Source organism: Cryptomeria japonica, chromosome 10 (genome assembly GCF_030272615.1).
Source record: "Cryptomeria japonica chromosome 10, Sugi_1.0, whole genome shotgun sequence".
NCBI classification, from domain to species: domain Eukaryota; kingdom Viridiplantae; phylum Streptophyta; class Pinopsida; order Cupressales; family Cupressaceae; genus Cryptomeria; species Cryptomeria japonica.
Window position 1 is genome coordinate 864992796 of NC_081414.1, and position 23650 is coordinate 865016445.

At 37.9% G+C, this 23650-nt stretch overlaps 1 protein-coding gene across 1 annotated transcript; it reads right to left on the bottom strand.

The window, feature by feature from the left end:
* Positions 1-11407: 11407 nt before the first annotated feature.
* Positions 11408-16813, bottom strand: LOC131066281 (disease resistance protein RPV1). The gene is made up of 7 exons (XM_058001005.2): positions 16412-16813; positions 16166-16306; positions 15758-16056; positions 15464-15621; positions 13996-15020; positions 13651-13902; positions 11408-12228 (listed from the first exon to the last, which is right to left on the bottom strand). Exons 1-7 carry the CDS (start codon positions 16772-16774, stop codon positions 11584-11586), a joined length of 2883 nt encoding a protein of 960 aa, XP_057856988.2. The 5' UTR covers positions 16775-16813; the 3' UTR covers positions 11408-11583.
* Between the last annotated feature and the right edge of the window lie 6837 nt (positions 16814-23650).

The following is a 23650-nucleotide window of genomic DNA, read 5'->3' on the forward strand; positions in this document are numbered from 1 at the left end:
AGGATGCAAACGGTGAGCTTACAAAAATGGCTACATTAACTGATATAACACTGGAAGTGCGGATAACTGAATTTGATGGCAAAATGAATCCTTTTGAAAACCGATCAAACGGATTGATAAAGGCTTGAAATTTGAAACGTAGCTCACCCTTTATACCAACATTAGCCCGGAACAAACATTCTGACATGACATTCACCGGGACATTTTTACACTTGTGCAAACCTCACAAACTACAAATGGATTTGGCTATGAAAATGAAGCAAACGGATTCATAAGGACTTGAAATTTGAAACGTAACTCACCATTTATACTGAAATCAACCTGGAAGAAACAATTTGGCATGATTCTTACTGAGGCAATTTTTACAATTGTGCAAAATAGGGCTCCGACTAGCTGTCGAAACAGGGACTTGCCAAAACACACAAACTGCAAACGGATTTGGCTTTGAAAACTGAGCAGATGGATTCGTTAGGACTTGAAATTTTGCAGACTGACTCACATTTATGCATAGAATTGAATCCACTTTGAATTTTTTCATGACAATCAACAGGGCAAAAGATGTAATCGCTCAAAGTAGGCTACTCAATAAAAACTGCATTTGTGCCTAGAATGCACTTTCAGCTCACCCCTCAAAACGGGTACCTCAAAAACTTATCCAAATTGAATTCTGAAAGTTGCACATCACTGAATAGGCCAAATGAAGGGTGTGGGACATGAATCTCGAGCCTTACCCTCTGAAAATCAACTGGCTCCATTTTACCCCTTTGCTAACTAGGCCATTCAAACTGAGTTATTTAGGTATGCAGAGCAAATTTTTGGATTGGGCCTCTAAACTTGACTCAATTTTAATCAGTCCCAACAGTGTCATCCCAGAGTACCACCTGGATGCAGTGGACTTTTATCTTCAGGAGGTTTGTGATTGTGAGACCCCACCGATGCTGGACAAGAGTAGGATACACTTGGGTAGGGAGATGGGTATTCGGCGGATTCCTTGCTTGGTACTGGTGATTTATGGATTCTTGAGTAGGCGGATTATACCTGACCTAGGTAGGCATGGATTTCCTATTGGATGGAGTAGGTGCCTTTATTTCATGGTTCATGATGGCTTGTAGTATGCATGGGGAGCTGCGATGTTAGCTCAGTTATATCATGATATGCATCTGGTGGTGTATAGGGAGTATGCTAGTTAGTCCGCAGGAGTGACACTTCTCCACATCTAGGCTTGGGAGCACATTACGGTTTCTCGACCACTGGGTGTATAGGACAGGAAGGCTCGACATCTATATGTGGATAGGTATAGGGGGCTATTGCACTATACTCAGATAGGGTCTGTATGGTTTTGGCACCGAATTCTGGATGAGCTTATGCAATTTACATGGTGGTCATTTTTGGGGTGTGAGAGATGGAAGGGTGACTAGCAGCTACACTAGGCTAGGGTGGAGATGTGGATATTTGGCAGATCATTATATATTATGGAGTATTATGCACCATTCAGGGTGGCAAGACAGCTTGGACAGGTTCATGATATAGTGGGGGACATCCCAGTATATCTTCGAACTACATGGGAGATTAGATTTTGGGGCCTGACAGTGAGTCCATTGGAGGGTAGGACCAGTTTTCAGACAGTATCTCATTTGGTCTGGGATGAGCAGATGGGGGCAAGTGAGGATCCAGGGATGATAGGGGGATATAGGATCTGGTGGGAGGGGCACTTACTAGTATATCTTACCATTCCTGGGGTTTTGGAGGAGGATGAGTTGCAATCAGGTGGTTGGTGGGGAGGATGATGACCTAGGGGAGAGAGTTGTGATTGGTACAGGGCGTGGTGCTAGTGGACAGCAGAGGAGAATCAGGGTGGTATGGAGGAGGGAGAAGGAGAGGGAGAGGGAGCACCAGTAGGAGAGGCCACAGAGGCCATGGGTGGTGGGGGAGAGGATGCTATACCTATGGATGTTCTTGAGGCACATGTGGAGGAGAGGGGAGGGGTATAACAAATTGAATTTGACAGAGTGCAACCTAAGTGGGATACTACACGGGCGAGGCTCCATTCTCTTGAGGATGAGCTTTAGATAGAGAGAGATGGGAGGGAGAGTCTAGAGGCAGAGGTGGAGCAGCTAACGTGGGAGATAGCAGATTTGATAGAGAGCCTTCATACAACGAGGACAAAGGTGGATGCCTTGAGGCAAGAGAGGGAGGAGTCTGAGCAGATGCTAGAGGAGGCATGGAAAGGGACAACTATAGCAGCCCTTCAGGATGCTATCCGTTAGCATGAGCTAAAGGGGATACGAGGCAAAGTGCAGAGGGCAGAGGGAGATGTGATATGCCTGCGAGGGGAGAGGGATGCAGCCCACCAGGTGTTGGTTCCTATAGGGCTTGGGCAGATATATACTGATATTATGCAGCAGTGGGATAGGGCAGAGAGGGAAGTTCGGGAGGCAAGATACTACAAAGGATTATATCATGGAGCAATACCCATGGCACAACGGGTAGCTTCGTACATTGAGAGTATGTGATCTCACAAGAAACAGAGTTAGCGGCCCACACAGAGCCAACAGACAAGTGGATCAGTGGGTTTTAGGCCACCGAGAGGAGGGGAGGTAGGAGGTTCAGGTGAAGGAGGTACAACAGAGGGGGGTGGGGAGAGCTAGCTCCATTTTGGCTTGTGTATCATCTTTTGACCCTTCGGGGTGATCATTGTATTATGATAGACATATTCATCCCTTTTGAGCTTATATATATATGATTTTGTGATGATGGATGATGTGTGTACTTTATTATGATGGATTCTATTTATTTTCTTGTGATGTGATGTATGGATGTAATTATGGATATGATGTGCTGATTTATTTGTGATGCGGTGTGTATGCTTATGTATACCTATGATATGTTACTGACATGTTTATGGATGCAAGATAAGTGATCATGCCTTTTTGTTGTGTATATATATGCGGCATATGCAAATGTATAATAGATATGTATATGTAAATGATTTATGATGATGAATGAGTAATTAGCATAAGTGCAACCTATATGAGGAATGAATGTAATGTCATGATATGTAAATGATGTGATCTAAATGAATGAGTAATGTAATGTAATCTACGTGGATGAATTAATGTCATTTATTTATAAATAATGTATGTGATGAAATCTAAGTGCAACCTATGTGATAAATGTTTGTGAAAAATGATAATCTAAATGAGTAGTGTAATGAAATGAATAAATAATGCAATCGATATGAATAATGCCACCTATACATATAAAATGAATGAATAATAGAAAGAGGGAATATGCCGATAATATTACAATGATCTTTAGATAGAAAATAGAAGAATATGGAATAGACTGGGAATGGGGTAAATTGAGGACTCTATGGAATTATTAGATTAGGACTTTATGGAATGATGGTGAAAGTTGTGCACAAAAATGTGGAGAGCCAACCTAGTTTGATATTGCCCCAGGTGACTTGCACCACTGATTATAGGAATCAGGATGCCATGAGAAATCCAAGGCACGGACTAACTCATAGTCAAATGGGAATTCCTTACACACAACTATGTAAGCGTTGAGAAACACTAATACAAATTTGTGTGTGCGTGCAAGGAAACCCTCAAACACACTGATACCTCTTGTACACGAGAGGGTAAGTGTTGATAAACACTAGTACCAGGTTGTCGATTTATACAAGAGAGATCCAAAATATGCCATGCTATGAAAATATGCCCCATCATGCACCTATTGTAAACATACCTGGATATGGAAAATTTAGGCAGTCATAAATAGATGCAGTCGTAGGGTAAAAGATGCAAGTCTAAAATGAAAAATCCAAGAAATCAAACAAGTCACTCACTCATGACCAACTGACACCTCTTGCCAAGAGTAGGATTAGGATGGAGGATTAAGTTGTCAGGCGAGGGAAGGATTCATCCCTAGGGCAGAGGATAAAGCAGGTGGACTTTTTGGATTAGGCAAGTGATCATATGGCCTTGAAGATTAACTTGTGGACTTAGGACTATTCTGAAGACTTCATGAAGCTCACACAGAGGCACACAAGCTCAGTTGATGGGGCTTTCCTTATTCATGATTTAGGCGAAGACTCATCATCATATGCATGATTTATTCAGAGGTGGAAGGGAAGGAATCTTGCGATGCGTGGATTAGATGGGAGGGTGATTGGAGCACTGACCTTATAGATAATGGATCTGGTTTATTTATCTTGGCGCTTGCATGGAGGTTTTCACCAAGGTACTTGTCCATAGCACCACAAAGTGGTTTTCACTGATGGAGGAATTGATGTTTTTTATTTTTTTAGGGTGTCACAGGATGCCTTTTTGCCAGGTTTTCACCAGAGTGGTGATTTTTTTCAGGATCTTTTTCTCATTTTTATGTATTTTTCATGATTTTTTTGATTTTTTTGATTTTCTAACAATTTAAGACTTTCTGAGGACTAGGCATAGAATATTTTGAGGTGCATGATATTTATTGGATCATCCAGAGGATCACCTTCAGGAGTAGCCAATTGATAGAACCCTGATCCATATTTTGCTGTGATTACATATGGTTCAAGCCAATTAGGCTCAAACTTGCTTTTCTTTTCCCTTTCTTGAAGGTTTTTCTGATTCGCCATGAGGACAAGATCATCAATTTGGAATTCTCGAGTTTTGAATTTCTTGTGATAACTCATGCATAGACGGTTCTGATATACCCAGAGATGGTTCAAGGCCTTGAAGCACCTTTCATCTAACAATTCTAGCTCTTGTAGGTGGGCAATTTTGTATTCTTCATCTGGTCGGATATTTTGCAGCAATAACCTTAGAGAGGGGATCTCGATCTCAAGGGGGAGAACAACTTTGGAGCCAAAGACAAGGGAATAAGGGGTGATGCCTGTGGGTCTGCAGATGGAGGTGCGGTAGGCCCACAAAGTAGGATGGAGTTGGAGGTGCCAATCACGATGAGCTTCATTGACTATCTTTTTGAGGATTTTGATTAAGGTTTTGTTAGAAGCCTCAGCTTGACCATTACCTTGGGGGTAATACAGGGTGGAGAAGCGATGTTGGATGTCGAATTTCTAGCAGAGTTCTTTGACATCCTGGTTTTTAAATTGTCTTCCAATATCTGTAATGATAACTTTTGGAATGCCATATCGACAAATCAAGTAGTTCAGGATGAATTTGGATATCTACTTACTAGTGTTAAAAGTAAGAGGGATAGCCTCTACCCACTTGGTGAAATATTCGGTGGCGGTGATAATGAATTTATGCCCACTGGAGGATGAAGGGTGGATTTTCCCAATGAGATCGAGCCCCCATTGTGAGAAGGGCTAGGGTGTAATGAACGACTGCAATTCTTGTGATGGCGCATGAATCTTGTCACCATGGTGCTAGCAAGGGATGCATTTCTTCACATAGTTATATGCATCTACTTCCATTTTAGGCCAATAATATCACATTCTCAAAAGAATTTTAGCCAAGGTGAGCCCACTTGAGTGTGCCCCATAGATGCCTTCATGTACTTCATGTAATGCCCATTCTGCCTCTTGATTATCTAAAAATCTTACGAGGGAACCATCAAAATGCCTTCTGAATAGGGTGTCTCCAAGGATGGTGTAATGAGCACATTGAGGAATGAAGGTTTGTTGTTGGGTTTTGGTAAGGTGTGGGGGAATGGCATTGTCTTTTAGGAAAGCGAAGGTTTCTTGGTACCAAGGGGACTTGGGACCAATGAGTACACACACCATTTCAGATTTTTGTAGATCGTATGTTGGTATAAATAGTTGCTCGACCAAGAACTCACACTTTTGACTATGTGTTGCCATTGGAAGGAGGGAGCCAATGGTGGCCATTGCATCTGCAACCCTATTGTTTGTTCACGGGACTTGATCAAACTTGATTGTTGTGAAGTGTTGCTTAAGATCTTCAACCATGCTACGATAGGGAAGGAGTTTGTCATCTTTTGTTTGGTATTTGTCATTGACTTTGTTTATGACAAGTTGGGAATCACCATAACTTGTAATTCCCTTATCTTCCACTGGATAGCCAAGCGTAATCCTGTAATGAGTACCTCATATTCTGCGATGTTGTTGGTACATGAAAAAGCTGTCTTGTATGAATTTGGATGCAATCTCCTTGAGGTGTGATCAGTAGTATTCCTACCCCCAATCCATTTTGGGTGCTAGAGCCATCAAATTATAATTGTCATGTGGAAGATGTGGTGACAGTCATAATGAATTCATCCGGTAATTCTGTGAGAATAGGATGGTCACCTAGAAGTGGAGTGTCAATGAGCTGATCTGCGATGACTTGTCCTTTGATTGCTTTTCTGTCTATATACTCAATGTCAAACTTCCTTTACAACATGACCCATTTAGCACTTCTACTAGTGAGGGCATCTTTTGACAAGAGATATTTAAGCGGGTTGATTTTAGCAATCAGTTTTGTTTTGTTGTTCAGCATATAGTGTCAGAGTTTCTATGTGCTAAACACCAATGCTAGGAATGCTCTTTCAATGGGGGTATAATTGAGTTCATACTTGACTAGTGTCTGACTAATGTATTAAATGGCATGTTCCTTCCCGTGATCATCTGTATGTGCCAGCAATGCCCCTAATGCCACTATGGTAGCACATATGTACAAAATAAGAGGTTTTCCAAGAGTAGGAGGCATAAGCACTGGAGGTGATGCCAGATATTCTTTTAGTTTTTCGAAGGCCTTTTGACACAAGCAGTCCCATTTGAATTTTGTGTCTTTACACAGTAGGTGCGCAAATGGATGGCACTTATTTGCCAATACTGAAAAAAAATGTCTAACAGATTGGAGTTTGCCCTAGAGCTTGCACAACTGTCTGAGAGTTTTCGGTAGAGGCATTTCCATGATGGCTTTTACCTTTGCAGGATCGACCTCAATGCCTCTGTGAGAAACAATGAAACCTAGTAGTTTTCCTGATGTGACACCAAAAACACACTTCTTAGGATTTAGGCGCAATTTGTATTTTTCCAATCTTTCAAAGATCTGCTTTAAGATAGGGATGTGTTCCTATCTTGTCTTTGATTTTCTTAGAAGATCATCCACATAGTCCTCCATAATTTTATGCAAGAGGTCATGAAAAATCATTGTCATGGCATGCTGATATGTGGCTCCAGCATTTTTGAGGCCAAAAGGCATGACCCGGTAATAGAAAGTCCCCTATGGTGTTGTGAATGCAGTTTTATGTTGATCTTCATCTGCAATCCTAGTTTGATTATATCCGGAAAATCCATCCATAAGTGATAGCATCTCATGCCCTGCTGTAAGGTCCACAATCATATCTATGTTGGGGAGCAAGAAATCATCTTTAGGACAAGCCTTATTTAGATCTCAGAAATCAGTACAGATGCAGATGCCCCTAGCAGGTTTACCGATAGGTACAATGTTGGAGACCCATTCAACGTAGTCTATTGGTTTGATGCATTCTACACCCAACATCTTTTGGAGTTCTGCCTTGACCATGAGTGCAATATGCGAATACATTTTGTGCAACTTCTGTTTTATAGGTTTTGTGTTTAGGCGGACATCAAGATTATGAACCACCAAGTCAGGATCTAAACCTGGCATATCGGCATAGGACCATGTAAAATTGATTTTTATCTCTGTAAGGAAATTGATGAAGTCTTGTTTCTCTTTTTCTATGAGGGACTTGGCAATGAGCACATTTTTTGGAATGTCTTCGGTGCCCATGTTGATACTGTCTATTTCTTCTAACAACAAATTTGACCTGTCTTGTGGAAAGTAATCAATGGTAGGGAGGTCAAGTCCCTCATTGTCAAGTGCCTTTTCTAGGTTTTCACTTTCGGATACACCCTTTGTTTTTGCTTTTTTCTCATCCAAAGGTGCCTTGGAGAGGTTTTCACCTAGGGAATCATGTTTTTTCTTTTGATTATCTCTTTTGTGGCTAAGGGCATTGACTTGACCACCAAAGTATCCTTTTCATGTAGTTGAATACCATTTACTCGGTTGCAGTCTTCCAAATTTTGCATAGTTAGGAGAGTAATGAGAGCATTATCGTCGACGTAGATATCTAAAGTGGGTTTGTCTTGTTGGCCCCAATCTATGAGTTCAGGGTGGACAAGTTGTATCTTGTGTGAAATGGGAGAGGTTATGGGGGTGATGGCATTGATGTGAGTGTCAAAGAAGATATCATTTTTGTATTCATAAGGCATTTCATGGAACTCCTCTTTGTCAGAAGTTTCGATATCCAAGGAAGGACTTGAAGGGGCACTAACGATAGTAATCTTAGGCATCAGGGTGTACCCCAAGCCTCTATTGTACTTATAGGAGATAGGATTTATGGTTGCTTTTCTTCCTTTCTCCTCTGGTCCCAAGTCGTGTCCTTTCTAACCCATTTTTTCAACTATAGCTGATGCTTTTGGATACATTTTTTTAGATATTTTTGCTAGATCTTCATCTTCTTCCCGGTACAACCATGAAGAGACATCTGTGTTGAGGCTCTCCTCATGAAGTGGGCCCCATTGCTGGAAGGTGGTATCTTTACATTGTATGATCGGTTTCTGATCTTTTTTCAGCTCTTTTGGTTTGCCAAATGACTTAGGAGACAAGGGGAGGTTTCCTATTAATAAGACATCCTCCAATTTGTATTCTCCACAACCATTATCCAAGATCTTGATTTGTGTGTCTAGTTGGGATGAGGTGGAGGCAACATTTGATGTGTCAGATGGAGGATTTGGCGAGGTTCTATTCAGTGGGAAATGATATGGATGTTTCCCCTCTAAGAGTGTAATATTGGAAAGGTTGTGGATCACCTGTGATAGTGATCTCTCTTTCATTGAAGGGGAATTTGATGCATTGGTGATAGGTGGAGGCTACGACTTGCAAGAAGTGAATCCATAGCCGACCGAGAAGGATATTGTAGGGGAGATCAAGATCTAGTACTTGGCAAGGGGTTTCAATTGTGATAGGGACCACTTGAAGAGGTAAGGTGATCATGCCCTTTTAAACTCTTTCACATCATCGTATGCTTTTATTGTGATCCTTCATGATGTGTCTACCAGATCTTGAGAAAGTCTCAATTGTTTTATTAACTTGTATGTACACAGATTGAGTCTGGATCCACCATCTATCAGGATACGTTTGACCTTGTGCTTCTGGATAAGGGCTTCGATGTGCAAAAGTTTATTATGGTCTTCATCTATAGGAGCATCATTGGAAGTGAACACAAGGTGTTGTTGGGCAGCAAGGTTTCCAATAAGAGCTTGGAATTGGGTAGCATTGATATTATCAGGAACGCGAGACTCAAGGAGGGCTTGTTCCAAAATTTCTTTATGGATAGGGGAGGTCATGAGAAGTTATAGAATGGAGATCTATGTGGGGGTCTTCCCATGTTGGTCAAGGAAGTCATATCGGCAGGTGGAAGACATGGGTGGAGGGTTTGGTGGGGGAGGAGCTCCTTGGATGATGACTTTACCTCTGTGCGTGGTTACATTGCAGTCATTCTGAGAGTAGGGGGTGGAAGGTATAGCGCCTTGAATGACTATGCTTGTAGGATTAGGTCTGCTTTGGGAAGGGGGAGGATTAACTCCTTGGATATTATGACATTAACATGATTGTCTGCGGGCTCAATGTGACCTACTAAAGAGTCAAAGTCGGTTATGTGATTAGTGTAGTCATAGTTCACTGCGTTAGATGATGAGCCTTTTCCCTTATCATGTTTCAGGAAGGGTTCTTGGTACATTTTGAGTTTGTCATTGTTATTACCAGGTTTTGCATTTGCTACTTCAATTTCACCCCTATCAATGAGATCTTGTATGTAGATTTTAAGCTTCATGCATTTGACACTTAGGTTTTGCATTTGTTATTACTTAGATGCTTGACCCCACTGGATCCCCTCCATGCCACTCACTTCTCTAACACAGCCAATCATCAATTATCATGAAAACTCCTCATGGTGAACTTTGTGTCTCTATTAAGGGCCGCAACAATATGGGTGGGTTCGGAGGTCCAACCTCCTGCACAAATGACTAGAAGAGTTTTAGCCACTACGCACAAATGGATGTGATAGATTTGAAGGATGAGATGGATAATATGGCTAAGTATGGATGAGGGGTAACTTTGGCATGATAAGGGTGCAAAGATGGTTTCCTAGGCACAAACTAGCAGCATAAACTTGCTAAAATTGGAGATAAAATGTGAGAGGATGGAGTCCTAAATTTATAGGGAGAGAGGAGGAGAAATGAAGGGTTAGGATTGACCCAAGATGGAGGGTCGAGATTCTTTGTGAGCCCACACAAGGCCCAAGAGGAGGTGTGGAGATCAAGAGATATGCCTTAAAGGCATTTCTTGTCTCCACACTCCTCAAGGTTCATTGGGAAGACTTCCCAATGTGCCTTGAGGAGAGCAAGGGATATGATATTTCTTGAGGGATGGAAAGGAAGAATTAAAAATTCTTCAAAAGGGATGCTCATGGAGATTGGAGGAATAAAGAGGAATTAAAAATTCTTTGGAAGATGAGATGCCTAGAGGATAGGAAAAGGGCATTTAAGGAGAGTGGTTGGATGGAAGGGACATGGTATTTCCTTTAATGGGGTATTGTAGTCAATCCCTTAACTAGGTGGTCCTTAACCGGATCTGTTCCTAACAAGACATTTTTGTAAAGCTTCTAACAAGGCTTGGCTCCTAACAGGGCGAACTTCAGAAGAGTTCAGAATACTTGTGGGTATTCATCCCCACCGTTGTTTTTCCCATTTGGGTTTCCATGTCAAAAATCATTGTGTCAAGTGGTGAATGATTTTGTGGTTATATGTTTTGATATGGTTAATATGTTTAACTGGTAAAGTCACGTAGATATGTTTAGATGACATGAAGTGATTTGAAATGTGCTATTACTGATGTTAGTAAAGTGGTTTGATGTTTTGGTTAAACGGTATATGAGTTTCAGATCTGTTACATTGTTATATTGGCATTCTAGTCAATCAATAAACTTGACAGTGCAGTTGCAGTTTATGATACAGTGTCTAAACCGGTTAGTTCAGTGATTGGTTTATGAGTTGGGTTTAAGTTTGGTGAAAATTTAGTCTGTTTTCTATCTACTGATTCAGCCCCCCCCCTTCTCAACTGTTGACCAAATCCTTATTGATTCATCATATCATCATAGCCAAGATCCAAATCTATACATTGGTAATTGAAGCATCAAATAGGAAAAAGATTCTATAACAAATTTTAAATGTTCTACTTTGATTTTACTTAAGTAATAGTTTTCCTTATTGTCTCTTTATAATTGACCTCTAGTCTATTTTATAATTGAATAAAAAACCTAAATTTATTATTTAAAAAATTGCTCCAATACTAATTTAAAATTTATGTAAACAGTTTATTAAACAAATTTTTAAAATTTTAAAATTACATCCAAAAAATTATATCAATAAATAAATGCTGCTGCATTTTATAGAAATAATATTCTAAATTCAATATCAATCCTGAAATATCCTTTCAAACATTAGTGTCCCAACATCTCTATGGGCACATGTTCCCTGTAATGAGAGCTTGCTCTTACTACTTTCTTTGTAAAGGCAGCCCCTGGCTACTTGGCTCTTTACTAGGTATATTTTTTCAAATCACTTGAACAGTGAAAATTTTGTAAAGATGTTAGTTGTCTAAAGCTGTCAGGTAAAGCTTTTAATTTATGACAATCCGATAAATTTAAGTTCCTTAGAGCTCTGAGTTGTCCAAAGCTCTTAGGCAAAGCCTGTAACTTATAACACGCAGATAAATTCAAGTCCCCTAGAGCTGTGAGTTGTCCAAAACTGTCGGGCAAAGTTTGTAATTTATGACACTCAAATAAATTTAAATCCCTTAAATTTGTGAGTTGTCCAAAAGTATCACACAAATATTGGAGCTCTGTGCAATTGGACAAGTCCAAATACGTTATAGTAGTCAGCTGTCCGAAGGATTCTGGTAGACGTTTTAAATGCCAGCACCTCCTCATACTCAGTACCTCTAAAGCAGGCAGTTGGCAGATTTGCTCAGGCAGCTCCCGCATTTTTTCATTGTCATCAAGAATCAAAATATTCAATGCCACTAACTGATTAAACCCCTCTGGTAGCTTGAGCGGCTCAACCAACTCACTGAAATCTAGTTTCTCCAAAGAAGGACATGGAGGAGCTCCTCTCATCTGAGAGTTTGTGCATTCAGAGGAATGGAATTGGTGAATGACCTTCATTGATGATAAGTTTCTAGGAAGCTGCATAGAGATTCCAATTGTCAGAACAGAGCTACACAGAGAAACTCTTACATTCTTCTATTATTATAAGAAAAATTCTATTGCTATTAAAGTTGTGCTGTTTTTGACATCTGGGAAATACTTCTTCTATTTGGAGTACTTTCAGCGGTGGCATCTTGGAAATGCTGCTTATTTTGTGCTTATTTTGTATTTAATGTTTGCTTACAGTTTTTGTGTTTATGGAAATGTTGCTTGTTTTGTATTTACATTGTGCATGAAGCTATACTCATGGAAACTAACATTGAGATAGACAAGTTGAATGATGATAGATGGGACCTTCCTACTGAATCCACAAGGATTATGGAGAGCTGAATGGATTTTTATGATAATTGAGAGTTTGAAACCAATGATGACAAATTGTAAATCTTAGTGTGAATAGGAGATGTCTGAATGAGCAAGCCAATGCTCATTGATAACAAATTGCAACACTCCCCATCAGCATCATCTTAATAGAAAATTTAGATAGCAGACAAATTGTTTGACAAGATGCTATAACGATGTTGGCTACTGCATTGTAATGAGTAGTGACTTGTACTGTCTTCAAATTGCGACACTCATCACCAGCGTTATCCTAATAGAAAATTTAGAAAGCAAACAAATTGTTTGACAAAATGCTATAATGATATTAGTAATGGCTTGTACTGACTTCAAATTGTAACACTCATTACCAGCGTCGTCTTAATAGAAAATTTATGAAGCATCCAGATTATTGGACAAAATGCTATTATGATGTTGGCTATTGCATTGTAATGTGAATAATGACTTGTACTGTCTTAAAATTTAATCACTGGTGATATTTAAGTAAATAGAATTTAAACTTAAACTTAGCAAGCTTTTCTAGCATCCTCTCACTGCGTGATAAACTAGTTTCTTTGGATCAGGAATAATTTGTGTAGTTTGATATTTGTAGAGCACATTGTGCAGGTTCTATCGATATTTGCTTGGGTGGCATATCTTACATTCACTGGTCAGTACAATTTGCTTGAATATATTTGCCTCCTAGTCGCAGAAAATAGTTACTCTGTTCCTCTGACTTTATTGGTCTAGTTTCTTCTTCATAGAAAATGCTCTTAGAATTTGTTTGCTCCAGTTTTCGACTTTCTATGTTAATGTGTTATCAAACATCTTGACTTCACTTTTTATTAATTGACAAAAGCTGTAACTATACATCAAATAAAAATTAAGCAGCATTTCCAAGATGCCGTCACTAGAATTGCTCAAAACAGAAGCAACGTTTCCAAGAAGTCAAAAACAGCACAATTTAACAGCAACAGAGCTGTTCTATAATAATCGAAGAATGTAAGAGATTCAATTTGAAAAGGGCTACACAGAACTATCAAAATGTATAAATAGTAAAATGGTAATTAAAGACAGAGGACTTGCCTTACACAGAGTAACTCCACCTTCAGTGAAAAAAGGCCCATGGAACACCCGCAATTTATCAAGCTTGTCCAACTGAGCAATGTTACCGGATAGCTGAAGAAACTTCAATTCTTCAAATCTCATCTGACTTAATCTATTCGCTTCCATTCCTTCTCCAAATGCCAGAACTCTTAATGATTTTCTCATTAGCTTTAAGTGTTTTTCCTCAATACCATCTTCAGAGAGCCAGACTCCTTTAATTTGATGGAGCCTCTGCAAAAGTAGTAACATTGGTTACAGTAAATAGTTTAAAACTTGTATTGTACGGGATGATGTAATTGGAGGGGATAACTAATAAGAATATACCTGTTCGTCTACCGCTTCACTTAAGGATTGGACATCCAAGATTCTATTGCCTTTTGCTAAGGCTTGCCCTTTTGCTTTGATGATATCATGAACAATTAACTCCTCCCAAGCGGGATGATTGCGCTTAAGAGTTGAGCTGATCAATCCCGTTTCAAGAAGAGATGTTACTGCCATTGCTCCCACAATGTATTCCACATCTTGACGACTCCATTTGCTGAAAAAGCAGCATATGTCAAGCCAGGCTTCCCGACTGTAGACTTCCAACTCACCATACACGAAATCAACAAGGCGCTCGCTCAACTTTTCTTCTTTGATCGTGTCCCCCTTTTCCAAAATTTCCAGAATGTTACTACACCTGTCAACTCGATAATTTTGCTTATGTAGTTGAGCACCAACAATTTTGAGGGCTAGTGGTACTCCACTACAAATCTTTAAGATTCTATTTAAATCTTCTTTTCTTATGGTTGCAGCTTTATCTTGGTTTTTGAACAAAATTTTTGATGCCTCTTCATCAGGCAGAGGCTGCAGATGATAGGGTCTGCGCACAAGGTTGGGTTGACCTTCAAAAATATCTGTAGCTTGTAAAATTCTTGTTGTTACCAGAATCTTGCTACCTCTAGGAAGGTCTTCCAACTCCTCCGGCAGAAGGTTCTTCAAGTCTGCTAACCGTAATGCATTGTCAATGAAAAGAAAAATAGGTTTTTCTTTTTCACATTTAAAAGCCTTCATAAGATGACCTCGACCATCTTTATAATCTGTTAACACTACCGGTTTGCCACCATTATAATTTGGGAAACAATCTTTCAAAATTCGCTGTTGTGATCTTGTAAGATCATTCTTCTCTTGCTCTTGATATATCTCAATAGTAGAGTAATTATAATTCTTTAGATCCATTTTTGAAACCACAGCTTCTGCGAGTGTGGTTTTTCCTAGGCCTCCGAAACCATAAACTACTACGGCTAGCGATAACTGATCTGTGCTTCTCAGAATATCCAATATTTCGTTCACTTGCATCTCAATCCCAACTATTGAGCAAGAAACAAATGCGCTATGTTAAATTTTTGCAAGATGGAACTTGTATGTAATATAATATTAAATATTTTAAAAGATATATAAAAAGAGTTATAAATAAAACGGTGACCTGATACACTCCCTAATTTAGTTTATAAAAAGGTGTCGACTTTTCTCAGTCAGAAGTTCATATCAAAATAGGGCAAGGAAAAGCTCATTTTGAAAAGAGCAAGAGCTATCTTAACCATTAGAAGCAGAGTTGCAAGATCTAATGTTCAGGGGAAAACATATTAAATGCTCACGTAAAGTTAAAGTGACAAATATAAGGTTAAATAAATTACTTTACAAGTCAAATCAAGCTTGTAATTGCTTCATAATCTTTGCCACAAAAACATATATCATCTAATTTTTTAGATGCATACATACAAATATGAAATTATAATACGTTGAGATTTACCTGCTCTCACTGGATAGACGGGATTTGTTACGGGAAGGTAATTGGGTATGTCCTTCCTCATGTCTATGATAGTGGTCAACATAAGATCTGGATACAGCTCATTTATTCTCTTGCGAAGACTCATCAAATTTTCATTATTGATTGAAGATTTGATAAACCTGAAAAAAAGAAGCTAATTAACTACCAATAAATGATTATAGTCCGATTTGATAAACCTGTAAGGAAAGGCTAATTAACTACCAATAAATGATTAGTAGTCCTTAAGATCTAGCTGAAAGTCCTAATTGTTTTAACCTGAAAAGCTTGTTATCCTCTGATTGACGAAGGCAAGTAATTGAGCCTTCAACAATGAACTGAATGGCTTTCCTAAATTTTTCCTCCTCCTCTGGAATCATTTTCTTCAAATTTCGAAGATGCTGAGCAAGATTAATCAAATCTCCCAGCGCTTGTAGACATTCAGGTTGATTATCTCGCATTTTTTCATATTTGGACAACACAAATGCGATTGTTGACAACCCTGCCCCAATCGAACTTATTTGTCCTCCTTGCTGAAGCATCTCTGCAGCAATTTTTATCGATTGATGCAAAGCTTCCTGTCACGATATGATTGCAAATGATAAGCCCTCAATGGGGAAGAAACGGACATCATAGATGAATAAACGCCTAGAAAGATCTAGTTAGTTCGATTTAAATTTTTTTTACCGATGATCCAAATTTATTTAAAAACCCTAGGAATTGCGAGCCTTTATTAGTAATAGACGTCCATATGCCGCTTTCTTGTTCTGTTCCCTGATATAGTTGAGAGCTTGTGGTGGCACTTTCAGGATTATTTTGTTGTTTAGACTGCAACAGGTAGAAGAAAATAAAGGTTAGACTCGATTATTGCTCTAGGACAATTAAAAGCAGAGTTACATTCGAGCTTATGAATGGTGGGGTATAAATACTGACCTTTATCCTCTGAAGGATTTGCTGGGCCATATGGATTAGTTCATCAATGTTGCCTCTATCTTCGATTTGCTTAAAATGCGCAAAGCACTCGTGCAGCTCCTCTGGAAGCTTTGTCGACGACGACACTGTGGACGAAGAGGCTGCTGCTGAGTTCACCTCTGTGTTCTCCTCAGAGCTCTTGAAACAGATCATGTACTTTGTCAGGCGGTTGCCCATGGTACAACCAAAGGATAAATCTTGGTTGCAAGAATGCTGATAAACAAGATCCAAACCTCCAATAGGGAACTTACAAAATTTGGGAAGGGAAACAAGCGTTTTTGAAGGCAGAGCAAAGAACAATGAAACAGTAAAGTTGCACGGCATATGCAATAATCCCACTTTAACGTCTTCTGAGGGTAAGTTTTTCTCTTTTGAAAGACACTTAAGAAATAGTTGTCATTTTTGTGCTTTTTAAGAGACCACGGTACTTCAAATCACATTCTTTTTGTTTTTTTAATATATACTTTAGTCATTGTCGTGCTTAAAGGAATCTTTACTTTTTATTGTCGTAAACCGCAAGATTAAATGGAATAAAATGTATTGGTTACTTATTATCCACACATTTTAATACATTCAATTTTATCTGATTCATGATCACACATATTCTAATAGATTTGATATTTTTATGCGATATGTTTAAACATAAATTATTTATATTAAAATTTATATATATATATATATATTTTGCTTGGGTCAAATTTATAATACAAGATTGCTCTCAATTAAAATTAGTCTTGGTATACAAATATGTTCATTTCACTCAAAATCAATGTTTTGAGTCAATAAATGTAAATATATTCACTTTTAAGTTCAGCTATAATTTGTTCATTGAACTACTAGATAATCAAAATTTATGGTTTCACTTTATAGAAACCTAAGTTGTAAATTAATTTTCTTGATGATTGATAGATATGATCTAGAAGTGATATTTATATACGAATTAAACACAAATTGAATGCTTTTATGTATATAATGAAAATGGTTAATTAAAAAATTTTCAACTTGGACATAATATAAAATTTAAATTTCAAACATGTACCAAATATACATTGTTAAAATGACTTGCATCAATTTTACATTGACATAAGAATGCAAACTAATAAGCATAGAGCTAAAGAATATCTAAATAAGGTTTAAGATCACTTTTGATAGATAATTTAGACCAACCAAATTACTCAAGAACATGTGCTTGGATCAACTACTTCCAACACTCATAGAGTGGTCACAATATGCACTTTTCACCATTGTTGGCCATTTGGAGGAATTGATTATGTGTTGCATTAATGTTTTGTCATTGATGTCAACACTAGTTGTTTGGATGTTTTACCAACACCCTTCTAGTCCTAGTAGGTTGAGTAGTTTCTGGTTGGTTTGGATCTAACATGATCTGGTAGGCTTCAGTATGATTTGGTTATGGAATTGGCTTATTCATGATACTCATGGTCATATTCAGTCAGTTGGTTTTGGTTTTGTGATCGAAAGCTATCATGTTTTTCTTGGAAGCTTGGCTTGCTATTCCGGCGAGGGTTTCATCGACAGAGCTTTTGATGAAGATCTTTGATGATATGCGTAATTGGTGTTGGTGCAACTTCTGGTGGAGTTTCAAGATGTTGATGGTGATCTTGTTCGAGACTTGGTGGATGGAGATCATTGCCTTAGCGTGTATGGACCTAAATTGGGTCCCAGTTGATCTAGGTTATGGACTAGTTTAATGAAACGTGTGGATTGGACCTATTGATGTGTTTCCGGGATGTCTTATGTGTTGGATATTATTTGTTTGGTCTAAGGCCGATATGTTTTGTAATTATGTAATTGGTTTATTGTCTGGTAGTCGACCTGCTTGTTTATGGTCAAGGGTTTGTATATATAGATGTAAGATCTCATTGTAGATCATATATGGGAATGGGATATGGATATGTGATGTGCGAATAATGTAATATCATTCAGGCAGAGGATTTTATCGATCATTGAAGATTGAATTGGTTTTATGTAAGAGGATTTAGTCCTCCTGTATTGAGCTTAATCGAAACTGCACTTAGGCATAGGAGATGCTATCTTTGCAGTTCAACACTTTTCACATACTTACGGCATAAGTATTATCTGACTGTGGGTAGGCTTCCCACCATGGTTTTTCCCTTTGTCGGGTTTTCCATGTATAAATCTTAGTATCATGTGGATGGTATTTATTTTGTGATTACTGTTTATGCTTAATTGGTTTAACTACTATTTTGGTATTTGGTTTAAGTATTCCGGTATTAATGTTTTGGGTTCCATTATTAAATTTTTAATTGCTAAATGTTCTAGTAATCTAAGACAATTGATTCACCCCCCCCCCCCTCGCCCACCCCTCTTAGTTGTCTTCACGTTATTTGAATTGTCTAACAATCATTACATTTTTTCTGAGTTTTAGCTTACATTTAAATCCACAAGATTAAAGAATGTGAAAGTAGACAAGCAAAAGACAAACACAATTGACACTAAACTATTTGAATCCATGATGCAATGGCAACATGCGAATGACACATAAACTTGAAAGTAATTTGTAGTCATATGTCCCCTTAATTTTTCTCATGACCCTTATAGAATGTACGAAAATCAAAAGACATAGAGTCGAGAAGATAAAGTATAATAAAATGGTAAGTAAAATAAAAAGTATAAATAAAGATGCCACCTAGAATTTAGAAAATCATAAATGAAATTAAAATATTAGATATTCATATCTAAAATACTTTACCCATGTATAAGTAGAGGATAACCTTCATAGTTGATGGATAGGACCTATGGGTGATGTCCATTTATACTTGAATTACACATGGAAAATGACAAGTAATAACTAATTTAAAATGATTTGGCTCGGGCTCATTATAAAGTTTTAAACATTAAAAGTCAAATTTGAACCTTATATTTAACTCAATATTAACTAATTTAAAATGATTTATCTTGGGCTCATTATAAAATTTTAATTCTAAACATTAAAAATCAAATTTGAACCTTTATTTTACTCAAGAATGCAAAATGATAAAAAAAGAGAGAGTTATTGAGATTGTCTCAATAGGAAATAAGTACTTTTCTAAAAATAAATCTAGAAACCTAAGCCAATGAGTTAACAAATTGGTCAATCCCTTACAATGTTTGATACATAAAAAATTGTATGAATGAGATAACATGGTGGAAGTAGCAATAAGTTGTTGGCAACAATGCAACAAATTGAGAGTAGGGGCGGGGGGGGAGGGGGGGGGGGTGGGTGTGAATCAATTTGCTCTCAAACTCTACACAACTCAAACTTAAATTTAGATATGATAATAAACAGTAAAAACATAAATCAACACCACACACATAACACACATATTTTTGATGTAGAAAACTCAGTTAAGGGAAAAACCACAGTGGGAACCTACCCATAATGAGTTAATACCCTATTAGGAGTAAGTGAAACATTACAATGGGGAATGCACATGCATTTAGGCACACTGCCTAGAGGTCACTGCTAAAAACAAGAAGGGCTACAACCTTGAGGAAGACTCCCTATCTTACAAAAAGATCAAACAACAATTCAGATTACATGAACTATGAAAATAGCATCTCCGCATGCCTGGTTACAGTTCCAGTTAAGCACAATCTAATTTGGTCTGCCACACACTCCTCTCCACACTTTCGAAAGATCATAACACTTGTTCACACACTTACTCGATCACACACTCACATTTACCAAGTAGATACATCTCACAAATGAATATTACATATATTTATACAAATCATCAACCTATATTTCAAGGTTGACTAAACCCTCAACACAAATTATAATACAATAACCTCACACACTACAATTCATGCGGACCAAAATAAATGTTGGCTAAGACATAGTCTGGACCTAAATCAATACCGCAAACACACAACACCTTAACCAATTATGCCTCAAACGTCTGCAATCACCAAGAATGTTGCATAACATGAAGAACACCATTGGATCAAGAAAATGATCAATAATGTGCACAATTATCAATGCAAACCATCAACATAGATAGGACCTGATCTAGAAGCATCCATAAACAATGTGAATCACACCAGAAACAACCACAATAGCACCATACTAGAATCTTCATTATCAATATATCGAACCTCGAGAACACACACTAAGCTGACTACCAAATTGAAAGATTCACTTGTAGACTTCCAAATCAGGAACCATCTGAATTGAGCATATATATGAACATCCCAAACACTCTGCCAAATCTACAAACCAAGATAATGCAATTCCAGAGCAATGTGGAGTACAATCTAGAATACCAAATAACATGAACAACCGAATAACCAACCATAATACTGGATCTCACAACTTGATCAAAACATAATGTGAACCTCTAAAAATTTTGTTGAATCAAATAGAGATAAGTATCTCTACATATTAAACCACAACAGCTTAGTTGTAACACACTGACCAAACCATTTCATCCAATCTGACTGCAACACTGGAATACACTATAGAATATGTTGACATCAATGACAACACATCATTCCAACAAACTTCTCAGTAATATCGAACAATATTCCCCTTTGGTATTGATGGCAACATATGAATGTGAAAAAAATCCAATGCAAAGAAGAAATAAACAACCAATAATCTCCTCATAACTCTCAAAATATCCTCTTCTCCCTCATAGGGTCTTTCACATGCTTCTCTCCCCCTTTGACATCAATGCAAAAATATGTTGACATCAATGACAATACATCATTCCAGGAAACTTCTTAGCAATATCCAACAATTTCCCCCTTTGGCATTGATGGCAACATATGAATGTGAAAAACAATCAAAGCAAAGAAAGAAATCAACAACCAACAATCTCCTCATAACTCTAAAAAATATGCTCTTATCCCTCATAGGGTTTTTTACATGCTTCTCTCCCCCTTTGACATCAATGCAAAAGGAACATACAACAAAAATCTTGATTCTCTCCCCCTTTGACACACACTAACAATTCTAAATATCTAAACCACACACTAACTACTCCCTGTGAGTAGCAGCCACACTCATCACTATGGATCACAAGATCTCTATGAAGTCCAGTGAACTTATGCAACTCTATGCATCTTAGTTCTCATTATGATGCAGGAGCATCCCCGGTTCTTGGCAATCTTGCATCAACCAAAAACATTTCTTTTCAGTTTGTTTTCTATTTTGCATTTTTAGTATTTCTTCCTGCATTTTCTTGCATTTGCTTACCGAATATTGCAGAGCTATATTTTTCTTGCAATCATGATTATCTTCCTTATTCTTGAACCATGGGACATTTGGATCTTTTTCCAAAAAGTTATTGCTTCTGGATTCCAAGATAGTTTTCTGGCTTAGAACATTAGAGCCACTTGGATCTATTTGCTATTGGTGAATCTTGCAGATCCTTTCTGTATCTTGTGGAGCTTCAGTTTATTGATTCCAATGTTCCTTGGCATGTGGATGACCTTCCCTCTGATCCGCACTTCTTCCTTTGTATTTTTTGGAGGATTTTTATTGGCAAAGGCTGACATGGTGGTTTTGCATGTTTCTTCATATTCATCGATGTTTGATTCTTCTTGGGCTGACTCGAATCCCTCTAGACCATATCAATCAATGTAATTAAACATCATAATTCATTCTAAAGTATATAGAAGATATATCTTAAGACTTAGAGGTTTGGAGTTGACTGGTTTTGTAATAGAGCATGTATGTAGCAGGCCAGTGAGCTAAATCTTGAAGCCCAGATGTTACCGGTCATTTTTAATTAGTCTTCATGGTTTAATTCAATTAGTTCTACATTACCTCATTTGTCTTGTCTTTCTTTCATTGTGTTTTACTCTTGTTGCATAGTCTGGATAGATCTCATTGAGGTTCCTCCTAACCATGACTGCACCAAGTGGTATCAGAGTGATATTTTGTTCCAGAGATTGTCTTGTCCTAAAGATTTTGTTGTGGGGTGGCAGATTGTGGATCCAACCTACAACTGCAGAGGACTGGCATGAAGATGGCATGAAGAGGAAATAGGAATGGTGGAGCACATGGGAATGTAGACCCTACTATGATGAAGATGTTGAGAGTAATTCCAACCCAATTAGAAGTTGTTGAAACAACCCAAAGAAAAGATCAACATATTGAAGATGTGAGCAAAGATGAAGAAGAAGAAGCAGTGGTAGTGTTGGATTATTGGGGAGATTGTTGGATTTGGTTGAGCATTGTTGTTGTTAGGATATGTTGTTCTCATTGATGTCAACATACTCCTATGGTTTATTTCAGTGACTTTGAGAAGATTTTCTGATTTGATTTTGTAGTTTGGTTATGCTGATCACTATTTTGTAGAATCTGGTATTTCCTCTAATGTATTTCATTGCAATCAGATATTCTGTTGAGGCTTTGGGATATATTTTGGGATGATCTTGTGTATCTTCATTTTATATGGTTCATAATTTGGTGCTCTACAAGTTATCTTTCTTCTTGACAATTGTTGATTGGTTGTGTCCTTGAGCTTCTAGATGTTGATTGATGAAGATTTGATAAGTGGTGTTGGTGCAACTATTGGTAATGATTATAATGTTTTTGTTTGTCTTTCCTATTCATGTCCTATTTGTTTTGGCAATCCACATTGATCATTGTGTGATTTTTTAGTAGTTTCTATCAACCAGTATTGATTTTTGTGTTATGCAGTATTTTTGACCATGTAGCATGTTGCGGTTGATCTTGGCATGATTTTTCGATGGATGTGATCATTTGGAAATTTGAATTAGGTCCAATCTATGTAATGTAAATCATAATATTGGTTTGGTGGTCAATATTTGTATCATGTAATGTAATTCTTGTAATTATAAATTGAGAGTTGAGGGTTTAGCTAACCTTGTTTTTGATTAATGAAAAAGCAGGTTTTGAAGGGACCCCGAAACCCTTTACAAGCTTAAAACAACAAAGCAGTGAGAAACAGAGAGAAACAAAACATAAGGAAAAAAAAATAGCATAAAACCAAGAAAAACCAGCAAAAGCCCTTGAAAGCCAGCAGGCCATCTAGGAATTAGATTTTATCTAGGGCTTTAGCCAGGGTGCTGCTTATTTCTTGTAGCTCTTTGATGTTGTCTTTGAGGTTGGGGGGGTCCTTAGCCATGGCAGCCACAACTTTCTTGACACTGGCCCTGGTTCTCTTAGCAGTTCCACCCACTGGGGTAGCATCACCAGCACTTCCA

What these genes read in the sequence shown, in the direction of transcription:
- LOC131066281 (XM_058001005.2), bottom strand. Translation starts at nt 16,774, where the DNA reads ATGCCGTGCAACTTTACTGTTTCATTGTTCTTTGCTCTGCCTTCAAAA. An exon ending in GAGGATAACAAGCTTTTCAG is followed by an intron (nt 15,622 to 15,757) that starts GTTAAAACAATT and finishes TCTTTTTTTCAG; the next exon opens with GTTTATCAAATCTTCAATCA. An exon ending in CGTCTATCCAGTGAGAGCAG is followed by an intron (nt 15,021 to 15,463) that starts GTAAATCTCAAC and finishes CTTGCTCAATAG; the next exon opens with TTGGGATTGAGATGCAAGTG.